This window comes from Homarus americanus, unplaced genomic scaffold (assembly GCF_018991925.1).
Source record: "Homarus americanus isolate GMGI-L3 unplaced genomic scaffold, GMGI_Hamer_2.0 scaffold31037, whole genome shotgun sequence".
Classification (NCBI taxonomy): domain Eukaryota; kingdom Metazoa; phylum Arthropoda; class Malacostraca; order Decapoda; family Nephropidae; genus Homarus; species Homarus americanus.
The window spans coordinates 12,717,929-12,734,499 of NW_024722227.1; the positions used below are offsets into that span (position 1 = coordinate 12,717,929).

Below are 16,571 nucleotides of genomic sequence, written 5' to 3' on the forward strand. Positions count from 1 at the left end.
CGAAAAGTTCGTTAACCGAAACCATTGTTTCAATGGGTTTTTGGGTAATTGGTTCCAGCTCACCGAAAATTTCCTAAATTCAACAAAAATGGTAGAAAAGTTCACTTACTTTGAGGTGTGTATGTAGAAGGCTCCTGGATGATGATGATGATGATGGGAATTAGAATGGGGGTGGAGGAGAAGGGAGAAGAGAAGGCATTGGGGTGGAAGAGAAGTCACCCCATGGTGCCATTTCACCCATAAAATTTTTGTTCTCTTGGTGTATTTCAAGATTATTTTCTTTAAATCAACACTGCACTGCATTAAATATTGTCAATATGTAAAATATATTTCAAAATGACCAATAATTTGCTTGGAAACACAGAAAAAAAGCGTTTAGTTGAAGAGAGTCTCAAGCAAGATGTTACCTCCAGTGAAAACAGAGAGAGACTAACGCCTGTTTGCTGTGTTAAGAGGCTGGATGCTGCGCTTTAAACTAGTCACTTTACCTTCAATTATGTTCAATAATTGTTAAAATGACTAAAAAATTGAATATTAAACTTTTAAAATTATTGAATAGTATAAACTTCTTGATGTTTACTAAAATAGTTAGGAATTTAAGCCCTAGAACCGATTAATGTATTGGCGGACTGATACTAAAGCTGGTTGCCCGGCCAGTGCAAGCGAAAACATGTTGAGGTCGATTCGTAAGAAATTCGTTAACCGAATTTTTGTTCGTTAACCGAATTGAAGATCCTTATGGAAGGCAGTTCGTTAACCGAAATTTCGTTAACAGAGGCGTTCGTTAAACGAGGGGTCGCTGTATATACAGGAGGGGTATACCTGAAAATACCTTGTTACAGTGACAAGTCTAACTTGGCTACAATGCTGCCAGCGATGTTAACACGCAAATGTGATAAGGTATGATATGAAATAAATAGTAATTCTTGTAAGAGTTCAAAAATATTTACTGCTTAGCTTTAAAGAGTCAGGTGCCTGCAGTATGGTTGGTAATTGTCTCAGGTTATCATCATCAGTACAGTACTGAAGTTATAAATCCAGCTTTACTATTTACAATGATTATTCATTTTTTAATTCATTAAAATACAGTAATAATTATTTGTTTAAGTAAGCAATAACACATTTTTAATTCTGGAGTTGATTAGGTAAAATTTAGCCTACTGGAGACAGCAACTGGGGATTCATTAACCTAAAGGAAAACATAACTGCACATGAAGGATGCAGGCTGGGTTTTGTTTTACCATTTTTCTGACAAAAAAGTGCATCTTTTATGCCATAAAATATGGTACGTATATATATTGTTTCATTTTTAAGTCTGATTTACTTGAGGTTTCCATGCCTCATATATCTTAGCGAGTGCAGGAGTTTGTTCTCTATTCTTCTCAACCTGTAACTGAAGGAGCTGCTGGCACCTGACTGTTGGGTTCATCTAAGTAAATTGGGAGATTTCCCTGGTAATTATGACCATTTATGTGGCTGGGACTCTAATGTCAGGACAAATGTTTTGTTAAGTGTAAGTGATAACCTCTAAATGAATGTGGGATTCGTAGGTGATTGTTTGGCTTATTAATATAAGAGTCTGTCTGTGATTGGAGTTGTGGAAATGTGAATTATCACCAACTCACAAGCTTTGGTATAACCTTTTTGTAGGAAGGTTATATGAGAGTGAATACACTCTTCCCTCTGTTCTCCAATTTGCTGAGAAGTGACTTTCAACAATGCTTAAGTTTTGGCCATAGACTGTACAACATCCTCTATGAACATAAGCTGGTGTTTGTCAATATACCCAGTTGTTCATTCAGTGGCCTTGCTAAAAGACAATCCATAAATCATGCAAATTTCAACACACAATATCTGGTAAAAATTTGTTATTTGAAATTCAGTTTATATCTTTAAATTTTTAGTAATTGTATTCTTGTTTAAGAAAGCTTTTCATATATATATATATATATATATATATATATATATATATATATATATATATATATATATATATATATATATATATATATATATAAAGTCAACCCTCACTTTACGCGGTCCCACATTCCGCGTTTCCACGTTTACACGGTGCCCTGCCAGAACCAAAGATGCTCACATTCCGCGGTGGGTGTACCCCTTTACACGGGTGAAATATAATTTTTTTATTTAGCTCATAAAATTCATACAAATTATCCGGCCAGAATATAATTTACATTGCTGGAATTCTTACAATTTGATGATCATTTTGAATATAAACATCATAGATTTTGCATTAGACATACAAATTTTCGATATAATGTTTACTCTGAGTAAATATGTTATCTTTTGTGCAAAATATATGACATTTATATTCAAAATATTCCTGGTCTTACAAGGAATCCAGCAATGTCAATTATATTATCCTAACTTTAGTCTGATTTATTATTTATTACTAAAAAGGTAAACAGTCTGGTATTCCCACACATTCATCTGGTAGGGACGGTTGGTGGGGGGTGGGAGGGAGGGAGGGAGGGAGGGACCGGCGACCGACCACCTGGCACCATGGTGTGAAGAATATATTTTTTTTTTATTAACTGAAGATATTTGTTTTAGCTCATAAAATTCATACAAATTACCCGGCCAGAATATAATTTACATTGCTGGAATTCTTACAATTTGATGATCATTTTGAATATGAACATCATATATTTTGCATTAGACATACAAATTTTAGATACAATGTTTACTCTGAGTAAATATGTTATCTTTTGTGCAAAATATATGACATTTATATTCAAAATATTCCTGGTTTTACAAGGAATCCAGCAATGTCAATTATATTAACCTAACTTTAATCTGAGGTATTATTTAATACTAAATGTTAAAATCTAGCTTTTTCACCCAACCTTTCTCTTGAAGGGAGGATTGGTGGGGGGTGGGGGGAGGGTTGGGACGGACCGACCATCTGGCCCGGTTGGAAGAGGGGGGGAGGCAAGGTGGGGTACTTTGATTGACAGATAGTGTCCTGAGGAATATTTTTTTTTTTATTAACTGAAGATATTTGTTTTAGCTCATAGAATTCATACAAATTACCCGGCCAGAATATAATTTACATTGCTGGAATTCTTACAATTTGATGATCATTTTGAATATAAACATCATAGATTTTGCATTAGACATACAAATTTTAGATATAATGTTTACTCTGAGTAAATATGTTATCTTTTGTGCAAAATATATGACATTTGTATTCAAAATATTCCTGGTCTTACAAGGAATCCAGCAATGTCAATTATATTATCCTAACTCTAGTTTGAGGTATTATTTATTACTATACCTGGTTTTCCCCCAAAAAATTTCTCAGAGGGAAGAGCCAGTGAGTGTAGTGTGAGAAGAGGGGGAGGGAGTTGAGTCCATTATTTGAATGGACATTAACTTGGCGACTGTATTTCTCTATTTCTCTTAAGTATTAATTGTGTGCATGTACCATCATAAAATTAAGATGTTATTTTTACTAGAACATAGGTATTGTGTTGGAAAAAGTGGAGTTTGGGGGTCAGCTGGTCTCTATTTCATTTAATCCCATATGTTATGTTATTCACTTTACGCGTTTCTCACTTTCCGCGGTACCCTGTGGGTTACATTAACCGCGTAAAGTGAGGGTTGACTGTATATATATATATATATATATATATATATATATATATATATATATATATATATATATATATATATATATATATATATATATATATATATATATATATATATATATATATATATATATATATATATATATATATATATATATATATATATATATATATACAGTATTACCCCAAGTTTCACTTAACCTTACACGGTGCCTCGCCAGAGCTGAACTTTCACTTAACACGGATTTTTTCCACATATACGCGGTGAGTGTCCGGCTCGAGACGCTATTTTTAGATTTGCCCCACCCGCCACCCTGCCTGACTGCCTGTTTTAGCTCATAAAATTCATACAAATTACCCGGCCAGAATATAATTTACATTGCTGGAATTCTTATAATTTGGTGATCATTTTGAATATAAACATCATATATTTTGCATTAGACATACAAATTTTAGATAAAAATTTTTCTCAGAGTAACTATGTTATCTTTTGTGCAAAATATATGACATTTATATTCAAAATATTCCTGGTCTTACAAGGAATCCAGCAATGTCAATTATATTATCCTAACTTTAGTTTGAGGTATTATTTATTAAAATTTAGTGGTTATCCCACACATCTCCTTGGGACGGTTGGTGGGGGGTGGGGGGGAGGGAGGGACCGACCGACCATCTGTTACCCCGTGAAGAATTATTATTTTTTTTATTAACTGAAGATATTTGTTTTAGCTCATAAAATTCATACAAATTACCCGGTCTGAATATAATTTACATTGCTGGAATTCTTATAATTTGATGATCATTTTGAATATAAACATCATATTTTTGCATTAGACATACAAATTTTAGATAAAAATTTTTCTCAAATTAACTATGCTATCTTTTGTGCAAAATATATGACATTTATATTCAAAATATTCCTGGTCTTACAAGGAATCCAGCAATGTCAATTATATTATCCTAACTTTAATCTGAGGTATTATTTAATACTAAATGTTAAAAACCATGGAAGGGAGGATTGGTGGGGGGTGGGGGGGAGGGTTGGGACTGACCGCGCGGTTGGAAGAGGGGGGGAGGCAAGGTGGGGTACTTTGATTGACAGATAGTGTCGTGAAGATTATTATTTTTTCATTAACTGAAGATATTTGTTTTAGCTCATAAAATTCATACAAATTACCCGGTCAGAATATAATTTACATTGCTGGAATTCTTATAATTTGGTGATCATTTTGAATATAAACATCATATATTTTGCATTAAACATACAAATTTTAGATAAAAAATTTTCTCTAGGTAACTATGTTATCTTTTGTGCAAAATATATGACATTTATATTCAAAATATTCCTGGTCTTACAAGGAATCCAGCAATGTCAATTGTATTATCCTAACTTTAGTTTGAGGTATTATTTATTAAAATTTAGTGGTTTTCCCCCAAAAATTTCTCTGAGAGGGAAGAGCCGGCAGTGTAGTGTGAGAGGGGGAGGGAGTTGAGTCCATTATTTGAATGGACATTAACTTGGCGACTGTATTTCTCTATTTCTCTTAAGTATTAATTGTGTGCATGTACCATCATAAAATTAAGATGTTATTTTTACTACAACATAGGTATGTGCCTTCAAAAAGTGGAGTTTGGGGGTCGGGTCGGTTTCTATTGGAATTAATCCCATATGTTCTGTTGTTCACTTAACGCGGATTTCACTTAACGCGGGACCCTCTGGGTTCAATTGACCGCGTTAAGTGGGGTACAACTGTATGTATATATATATATATATATATATATATATATATATATATATATATATATATATATATATATATATATATATATATATATATATATATATATATATATATATATATATATATATATATATATATATATATATATATATATATATATATATATATATGTATATATATATATATATATATATACATATATATATATATATATATATATATTTTTTTTTTTTTTTTTTTAAGTTTAAAGAAAACCGCCCTGGGAGCATTTCATTACATATCATATACAGCTATCAGGCAAGGGTTGCAAAGCTCTGGGTGTGCTGTGTGATGAGCTACTTTAGCTGCATTTGCATAATTCTCTTAAAAAATGTGTCCTGCAGCTGAACCATCTTGTCCCATGATAGTGGGCAGATTGTCACCAGGCATATAATATACAGTATTGGGATCTGTGGTCACACACCAATAGCCCATAAGCCACGATATATATATTTTTTCTATACCCAAACTACTATTTACCACACTTACCACCATCTTATTCATTTACTATACATTAATATTCAAAGCTTTTTACCATTACAGTAGTTTCATCTAATATTTATAACTGAAATAATAAGAAAATGTTCCATTTACATTTAAAATTTTTTTAATACAAAACTCAAAACTAACCAGACAGGGGGCCATCGATGCCTATTTAAATATGCCTGGTTCTCTGGATGGAGTGAGCGAAGTTGTTTGGCATGCTTGTGACAGACATGATTATAATTTGTTGCCATACATGTCAGGCACCACTCTACTAACTGGTCTGCATTGTGCATCTGAAGTAGAAAAATAATTGAATGAAATATTAAGAATAAGAGATTAATCAGTCACCTGAAAAGAGAAGAACAATAAAATAAAAATTTACATAAGTACATGGATTCATTTAACTCATCTATAGCATGTCTTGAATAAACGACAATTATTCTGAATATCTACAAGGTACAGAGTTAGGGATTGATCCAGCATTCCCATTTTATGAACAGGGGAAAGTAACTGGTCCTATTCACACAAAGCAGCTGATCTTTATGTCCATCTTAGCACTCTTGGGGTTTTCATACACAAAACTGAGTATGATCTAAATTATTGCTTTAGGGTTTTCATACACAAATTTCCGTATGACGTAATTTTTTTTTTCGTATGAATGCTAGACATGCAAGATGCACGTTTGGCAAAGTCAATGTGATCTGGCAACTATGTAGACTGCACTCCAAGGTTACCACACCGGTCTCTCTTTTGTGTTTAAAGGACCCAGGATAAAATGTTGATCCACATCTTCCACACATTTGTACTGATTTCTTGTGTATTACAGTGATTTCATTTATTCATAATATAGTGTTGAGAAAGTTTTAAACCATGCCTTGTGTTGCCAGTGAGAGTGGAGGGGTGGGAAAACATAAAAATTGCAAGGAGATTGCACCACATGGTGATGGTGTGGTTCTTGGACATGCTCACCAGAATGCAAAATACAAATTTTTTCACAACTTTTTTTCTATAAATATTTTCCCTAAACATTGACGCTTTATAATGGAATAAGGTTTGTATTGCAATCACATGAAATAATGAAGGTATAAAGTTAACTACAAACATTTTCATTAAGAGTACACAAAAATCTTGCATTCTACTTGCGCTTACGTATAGAAATAATTATTTTATTGTGATGCTTATATAAAATTGTTTATAGATAATTTATTTACAATGCTAATGCAACAAATCCCACCTTTTTATCTAAAGTATCCAGCTTGCTACAAATCATTACGTACAATTATTTCTCGTGTGATGCAGTCAAGTGAGTAACCGGTCAGACCCAGAGTGTCTTGCAGGAGAGAGCCTACCCTAACCCAAGAGTGTTAACGTATTTGATCACAGGAACAGGTATTGTGGACTATTTGGTACTAAACTGTAACTATCTTGCTAACTTATATCTGCATCCCAGAATTTGAAGAAAAAAAAAGTGGGGGGGGGGGGGCACCTAAACAATATGGATATTTACATATACAGTACAGTACTGTATTGTAATAGTAGACAAACAAAGTCTTCAAAAAAATTTGTTGACAGTATTTTTGTTTTTTTAATATGCATCTATGCAGGATCAATTGGTTATGGGATAGGGGAAATATGTAGGTGGATGCCCAAATTAATGGTCAAAATGGGTATTTTGTCACTGTCATGTGAATTAACAAGTAATCAACCATAGCTTTCATAAAAAGCAGTTGTAAAGTAATCAGATGTTTATTACAATGTTATACAGGGCACTTTAACTTTATACTGTACATGCAGTAGATGCATAGCAAAATATAAAACAAAAGTACTCCTGTACTCTTATCTCAGAAAGCAGCATAGAACACAACATAACGAGAACACCGTCTCTGGGTATGATATTGTATAGATATGTAAATACCAAGATATGTGAACACGCCTGACGGCAAGACTCTGTTACCATTCATTGTACCATTTATTCACATGTCTGTATTACACTACAGTATATTATTATAGCATGTCTGATATCTATGCTCATGTCTAATGCCTATGTCTACCTACTATGTCCCGATGTACCATGTCTGTACCGCGCTAGTCAAGTAACTAGAAGGTCCCATTTATTGTCCTAGTAATGTCTAGCAACTCTCCCTGCCTAGCTAGCTAACTTCCCTCAGATCGGCCCAGGCCTGGTTACGACGAGGAGTTCCTTGTGCTGGCTCCTGTTTTGTATCGGTTGGTTATCCTGCCAAGTCTTGTACTACTTATGGAATATATCTACTGCTCGTGCTCTGGAGTTTGAAGAACCTTGTTTAAGATTGCATCCCACCACATGGCGCAGTTGAGTAGCTCCAACACGACAGTTGACAAGTTGCAAGAGCCGGCCTCGTCTGTTTCCCGCCCAGAAGATGTACTCTACAGTGCCCCTAGATTTAAAGTGCTTTGTGACCAAGTGAAGTGCCCTAAGTGAAGTGCAGTGCCTTCCATGTCTGTTCTGCTATGTTTCTGGGCCCCTACAGGTAGCAGAAACCCTTTTAGCCCAGTTTTCAAGAGAGCACCTCAGGCATACATCCTCCGTCTGCGCCGGCATGCAAGCCACTGCCCCCCTCGACTGAGTCATCACCGACATCTCGCCCGGGCGCGCAGAGGAATACAGAGACCAGTATCACCGCCGCCAGCCTCCTCCACTCAACTTCACAAATATTACAGTCAAAACTCTTTTACTTGCCCGCCAGTTCCTGCACTTAGGCAAGTACATTAATGAAAACATAGCACTTCACCTTATTCTCCTTGTCTTTCCCATCGCAACCATACCAAACACGAGATGTCCGACTACGAGGATTTGCTGGGGAATTCAAATGAGGATTATGAGGAAGACGAAGCCTCACAGACGAGAACACCGTCTCTGGGTATGATATTGTATAGATATGTAAATACCAAGATATGTGAACACGCCTGACGGCAAGACTCTGTTACCATTCATTGTACCATTTATTCACATGTCTGTATTACACTATATTATTATAGCATGTCTGATATCTATGCTTATGTCTAATGCCTATGTCTACCTACTATGTCCCGATGTACCATGTCTGTACCGAGCTAGTCAAGTAACTAGAAGGTCCCATTTATTGTCCTAGTAATGTCTAGCAACTCTCCCTGCCTAGCTAGCTAACTTCCCTCAGATCGGCCCAGGCCTGGTTACGACGAGGAGTTCCTTGTGCTGGCTCCTGTTTTGTATCGGTTGGTTATCCTGCCAAGTCTTGTACTACTTATGGAATATATCTACTGCTCGTGCTCTGGAGTTTGAAGAACCTTGTTTAGGATTGCATCCCACCACAGATATAATGCTGTCATACATTTTGGAAATGTTCAAATAGATGTTCTAAATGTTCACCAGCATGCTGGATTGCAGCTGACAGTGGCATCACTGTTGCAGGAAGGGGTGCACTTGAGGTCCCGTCTGCTGCAGGTGCAGTGACCAGTTCTACACTTGGAATTGCATTTGCGAGTAACAAGTTGTAAGCATGCATCTGGAACAGACAGCAGCCTGGTCTACCTACACAGCTTAGCTTTAGTCATGTAGAAAGAATAATTCAATCTTTTAACACAAATAACAACAAAAATGCTACATCAATTGACATATACACATCACCAAGATAATCTTGATGATCTTATGAATACAAAACCTTCACATTGCTCCAGGCCATAAAGAGATGATATGCTGCAATATTAGAAAACAAACTTACCTGCAGAGGCTCTAATAAGTAAATGCAGTCTTCACTAACATCACCACCAGCCTGGATCACTCGCTGGAAGAGATCAATGATCTCGATTTCAACCAAGGATATGAGACGCGGAAGACACAAGCGGTTGCCGAGCTCTACAATGGGGAGACACTCACGAATCTTGAGTGTTGGGATAGTGTCTGTATACATGTACTGTAACAAGATATGGAAGGTTCTCTGCTTCACTCCAGGAAAGGTTATCTGTGGAAGACAAAGAAAACTGGTTTTTATCAGTGTTCAACTCTGTGTAAACAGAAAACTGCAACACAACCTCACAGTCCTGAAATTGAAATACAGGGAAAAGATGCAAGGTTAATTGAAATATTTCTTTAACACTTAACACACATGGTGAAGTGTACCACATGTCAATCATATTCTCGTCTAATTGGCACCGACGTGAAAATTGCATCACTTAAGAGAAAAATTCATGAAAAATTTAGTAATTCTGATTGATACTTGACATTTTAGCATGTCCTTCTGGTAGGCCTCCTCTCTCGTGGCAATCCATCATGAATTAGCAACATGGCAACTGTCTATAGAACGACACCTTACAACGTTAGTGTTTTCCCTGCAGTCAATCTACAAGGTGGTAAACTAAAAAAATTGATGAGTAATAATAAGGCTAGTAAATTGAGGAAAATATAAAAAAATAATTTCAAAATCTTTCTCATTTAGTTTTTGCCACTATATATACAGCTCCTCCCCGACTTACAACCTACCCGACCTACGTCCACCCGCACTTACGCCCTGCTCAGTCCGTAACGGCCATCCGCACATACAACCGCGCAGTCGGGACCAAAATTTTTTTCAAATGACACGCGCATTTTCTATACCGAAATGTTTCCGTCCCAGACGAGAGCGCGGCTTGGGTCTCCGCGTTGGTACAGCACCCACGCAGTAGAGCGCTTAGTTGGTGTTTGGCTGTCGTATCCGCAAGTGATCGAGCTGTGTACTGACATATTTTCGTGTTTAATTGATTTTATAATGACTGGAAAGCGTACACGTGAGAGTGCTAGTGGAGCTCAGAAGGAAAGGAGACAGTCAATTACTTTTGAGACGAAAATGAAGATAATAATGCAGTATGAAAATGGAAAAACTGTAGCAACAATTTCACGCGACCTAGGGTTTTTGCACTCGACCACATCCACTATTCTGAAGGACAAGGAACGGATTCGTGATGTAGTGAAAGGTTCAGCACCCTTAAGCCTTCTAACCTTACAGGCTAAGGCAAGAAGCCTGTTCAAAACCCTGAAGCAGCAGGCAGGAGATGAGTGTGACCAAATTTTCACAGCAAGTCATGGGTGGTTTAACAGATTTAAGAACCACTACAGTTTACATAATGTTAAGGTGAGTGGAGAGGCAGATAGTGCTGATCTTGGTGCTGCCGAAGCTTTTAAGGATGAGCTAGATCGTGTGATCGTGGAAGGAAATTATTTGCCTGAGCAAATATTCAATGAGGATGAAACTGGATTACTGTGGAAGCGCATGCCTGAACGGACATACATCCACAAAGAGGCGAAAACAATGCCAGGATTCAAGGCATTCAAGGACAGAATTACACTTCTGTTGGGGGGAATGTTGCTGGTTTCAAGATTAAGCCCTTCATGATCTATCATTCAGAGAACCCCAGGGCTTTTAAACATGTCAGCAAGCACACACTGCCAGTATTTCATACTCACAGATACTCACAGATGATCTTCTGGTAGAGGCTCAAGCCTGTGACTCCAGCTCAATAGCCTCTTCTCTACTCAGACGGTGGCTGTGTGTGGCGGATAATTGTGCCCTAAAATTATATACTTGTTGTTGATTTTTCCAGTATTTATCTAATTTTGCTTCAAACTTTTCCACCGTCTCCACATTCACTACCCACTCAGGTAAACTATTCCAGTTGTTGACAATCCTACTCGTGAACGAGTGTCTTCTGAGATTTAGCCTCGCTCTTGTTTTGTAGATCTTCTTTGAGTTCCCCCGGGTAGTGTCAGCCTCCCTCATCTGGAACATTCCTGCTGTACATGCCTGGTCATAAATGCCACACACTATCTTGTATGTTTCCACTTGGTCCCCACGAGATCTTCTGTACGCCAGTGTCGGTAACTGTAATTTCCTTAGTCTTTCCTCATAAGATAAATCCTTGATCTGTGGTACTAATTTGGTAGCCCTCTGTATATTCTCTACTGCTTCAATATCCTTAATGAGATATGGGCACCAAATTTGATTAGCATACTCAAGGCGTGGCCTAACCAGAGCAGTGTACAGAGCCTTGAATATAGGTGCATCCAGATGAACAAAAGTTCTTCTAATAATGCCCACTATTTTATTAGCCTTGTTGATTTTCTCAGCTAGATGGTCAGAAAACGTCAGCTTATCATCGATGATTACCCCTATATCCTTCTCTACAGTGGTCTTCTTGATCGTGGTGTACATATGATATCCATGGTCAGCAACTTTTGTTCTTCCTATCCTCATGTATTTACTTTTTTCTGGGTGAAAGTTCAGCATCCACTTCTCAGTCCATCCCCTCATCCCATCCAGGTCCTCCTGCAGCATGTCACAATCCTCATCTCGTTCTATTTTCCTAAAAATCTTTGTGTCATCCGCATATAGATATACCTCACTGTCGTGTTTAATTGCCTCAGGCAGGTCATTGATAAAAAGGACAAACAGCAGGGGGCCGAGGACAGAACCCTGAGGGACCCCACTAGTGACCTCTCTCCAGTCAGATACTTCTCCATTTACCACAACCTTCTGTTTTCTCTTAGTTAAAAAATTCCTTATCCAATCAAGATATTTTCCATCAATGCGATAACTAGATACTTTTTCTAATAGTCTTTTGTGGGGTACTCTATCAAAAGCCTTCATGAAGTCACAATACACTATGTCCACAGCCTGACTGTCATCGATAATTTCCGTCCACCTGTCTAGTACCCTAATCAACTGTAGGACTGTTGACCTGCCGGAAATGAAGCCAAACTGTTTATTACTAAACAATCCATATTTTTTCATATGGGATATCATCTCTTCTCGTAATATTGACTCCATTAATTTGCAGATTACACTAGTTAGACTGACTGGCCTGTAGTTTCCTGGTTCACTTTTACTTCCCTTCTTATAGATAGCTGTGACATATGCAATACGCCAGTCCTCGGGTATATTTCCTTCTTGAAAAGAGCTTTCAAACAAGATCTTCAGAGGGTGAAGTAGTTCCTCCATCATCTCCTTAATGACTCTTGGATGTAACCCATCTGGACCGGGAGACTTATGTCTTTTCAATTTTTGAATCACCTTTCTTATTTTGCCCTCGGTAATAAGAAAGCCTGGATGACCCTAGTACTGTTTGAGGGTTGGTTCATGAATTGTTTCATTCCTCGAGCCAAGGAGTATTGTCTGCAACAAGGGATTGCATTTAAGATTTTGCTGATTATGGATAATGCTCCGGGACACCCACCACACCTGGACGATATACACCCTGATGTTAAGGTAGTCTACACTCCACCTAACACACCTCTGTCATCCAATCCATGGATCAAGGTGCTATTGCAGCTTTTAAAGGTTATTATTTACGTACGACCTTCGCTCAGGCTGTTGCTGCTACTGGAGGTGAGAAAATGCTCAGAGAGATTTAGAAGGAGTACAACATTTTGACATGTATAAGGAACATAATTGCAGCATGGGATGAGGTTACACAACAGTGCATGAATGGAATATGGAAGAAAATACTGAAAAGATATGTGAACAATTTCAGAGGATTTAATGAAATGAAGTTATTTCTGAGATTAGTAACTAGATAATAGAGTTAGGTAAACAGCTTCAGTTAGAAATTGATAATGAAGATGTTGAGCAGTTGGTTGAAAGTGTAACAGATGAGCTAAGTAACGAGGATCTTATCGAACTGGAAGCACACAAAAATGCAGAAAAAGAAGCGAGTCTAAATGTAGAAGAAGGACCTGCACCCCCCAAAAATTTTTCAGTGAAGCAAATGGCAGAGGCATTTGCTACAATTAATAAGGAGATGCAAATGTTTGAGGGAATGGATAAAAATTATGAGCGTTTTGCCAAAGTTGACAAAATGCTTCAAGAAGCACTTGCTTGCTACAGGGAAATTTATAATGAAAAGAAAAAGCAAACTGTGCAGTCTAAATTGGACATCTATTTTAAGAAGTTCCCCATTGCTGGCTCCTCACGTTCCACCAGTGCTGCCTCTTCACTCCCTCAAGATGATCCAATACCTTCAACCAGCAAGTTTCCCCTGTATATAAACCTGTCTGAAGAAAGTGACATTGATGACCCACCCAGCCTTGTCTCCTCCTCTGCTTCATCCAATTAATTTAGTCTCCAAGTATCCTGTAAATAGAAAATTATGGGGGCCCCGTGTGCATTCAGCTGACTACATTAAAGGTAAGTGCTCAGTCACACTGTATCCATTCTTAGTGATTGATTACTTTTACTGTACCTGTACTGTACAGTGATCCCTCAGTTAACGAACGCCTCGGTTAATGAAATTTCGGTTAACGAATTACCTTCCATAAGAATCTTCAACTCGGTTAACGAACAAAAATTCGGTTAACGAAATCCTTACGAAATCGTGTCAACATGTTTTCGCTTGCTCACCAGCTGGAGTATTAGTTCGCCAATACAGTTATTGGTTCTAGGGCTTAAATTCGTTACCATTTGAGTAAATATCAAGAAGGTTGTACTATCTTCCAAGTTTTATATTAAAATTTTTAGTCATTTTAACAATTATTTAACATAATTGAAGTGCAGGGAACTAGTTTTTAGCGCGCCAAACAGCCACTCAACACACCAAGCTTGGCGTCAGTTTGTGTTTCTGTTCAGTGGAAGGAACATCTTGTTTGAGACTCTCTTGAACACAAACTACTTTTCCGTTTTCCAGTCAAATTATTGGTCATTTTGAAATATATTTTACATATTGATAATATATAGCGTAGTGCAGTGTTGATTTAAAGAAAATATTCTTTATTTACAGCAATAAAACTTAAAATTTTAGTGTTGAAATTGAATCCAGCATGGCTCCAAAGAAATCGAGAAAAGTTATTTCAATCCAGGTAAAACAGGGAATCATAAAGAAACATGAACAAGACATTAGAACAAATGTGCTTAGTAAAGACTATGGTATGTCGGCATCAACTGTGTCGAAAATTTTTGCACAGAAAGACAAATTCAAGGAAGTGAAAGTGAGAGACAAATCTACCAGAGGGTTTAAAGGTAGATCCCTAATAGCAGAAACAGAGAGGTTACTTCTCATTTGGATTAGGGAAAAACAGATGAAAGGTGATTCAATTTCTACTGAATATATTTGTGAAAGAGCCAGGGAAATATACAAACATTTAAAGGTAGATCAACCTGGTTCTTCAGGCACTGAATTTGAAGATTTTAGTGCCAACAAGGGCTGGTTCGAAAAATTTAAGAAAAGAAGTGATATATTTAGTGTTGTTAGGCTGATGAAGGACCGTTCACTTACGTTTGGTGCCAGGATTTCGACTGAAGTTATTCTTGTCTACATCTCTGAAAAAGGACAGCTTGATTTTATTGAAGTCCAATCACACAATCCCTTTTGTCTCTGGTTTGAATCCACACTTTGAGTTCAATTTGATTTTGCTCCCACACTAAATAGCTAATGAACAGACAGATCAGTGTAGTTCCACTGATCATGAACTAACACTGGCACAGTTCGAGAAGACACAATTTAACATCCTGAGGCTGTAAAATTGATTGTGTCCTTATGAGGAGAAGTCTCCATTAGATCCTCAATTCTGCATGGAAAGCGCTGGGCCATCAGCAGTCCATGATTTTGGAGGATTTGAGGAAGAAGCAGAGTTGGACAAGGAGATTGTGTCCATTGGTCAGTCATTGGGCCTCGAAGTGGAGGATGATGATGTGGAAGAGCTTGTGATGTCTCATGAGCAGGAACTTACTCCTGAAGACTTAAAGCAACTGGATGAGATGTTAGAGGTTGACAGTAGTGAGGAGGAAAGGGAAAGTGATGACCATATGTCTACTTCAGATTTGAAAGATGTTGCTGACTACTGGGATAAGTTCAGGAAACTGACTTCAAGGCACACTGATGTGGAAACAACAGAACCTATTTTGTGTAATGTTGAGGACAGAGTGGTCCCCTTCAAAAATCAGTTAATGATGAAGAGGAGAAATGCCCCACAAAGAAAAATCGACAGTTTCTTCTAAGAGGCAGCGATCAGTTTTCACTCCTGACATTTTCAAGGTGACTAAAATGCTTCTCCTCTACCCCCACTCTCCTCCACCTCCCACTTCAAATTCACACCAGCATCATCATCCAGGAGCCTTCTATACACACCTCAAAGTAAGTGTACTTAACTGTTTTTTTTTTTTTACTTAATTTTCCAAAAAACCATTGAAACAATGTCGTTAATTAACAACCTTCTAACCAATTGTGTTCGTTAACCGAGGGACCACTGTATATTTATATATACTTCATTTTAGTCCATATAACACGCGGACTTGAACATATAATCAACGACCTCACCTGCCAGGACTTTAACACTAGACCTTATGAGTTTGACTAGGGAACGCTATCGACCATGCCACAAGGTTAACGAGCACAATCCGTTCCAGCAGGTTGCTAATTAACCAAAAATCTCGTTAACCGAAACCATTGTTTCAATGGGGGTAATTGGTTCCAGGTCACCGAAAATTGCCTAAATTCAACAAAAAAAAGGTAGAAAATTACACTTACTTTGAGGTGTCTGGATGATGATGCTGATGTGAATTTGAAATGGGAGGTGGAGAAGAGAAGGAAGTGGAGGTGGAGGAGAAGCATTTTACTGCTTCTTGGAAGGTGAGTCACCGTCCATGAAAATGTCAGGAACCTTTGGACTGACAGATTCTCCACCATGAACATCTTCTCTCCTTCTTGA

The 16,571-nt window shown here is 37.4% G+C and overlaps 1 protein-coding gene across 1 annotated transcript in view; it reads right to left on the reverse strand.

The window, feature by feature from the left end:
* The window catches only part of LOC121862389 (rho-related BTB domain-containing protein 1-like), a gene marked incomplete in the record, with an annotated part of 135,601 nt that overhangs the window by 19,073 nt on the left and 99,957 nt on the right, over positions 1 to 16,571 (reverse strand). The window contains 2 exon segments of the mRNA XM_042360655.1: positions 6,026 to 6,174; positions 9,622 to 9,861. Coding sequence (XP_042216589.1) covers positions 6,026 to 6,174; positions 9,622 to 9,861 — 389 coding nt within the window.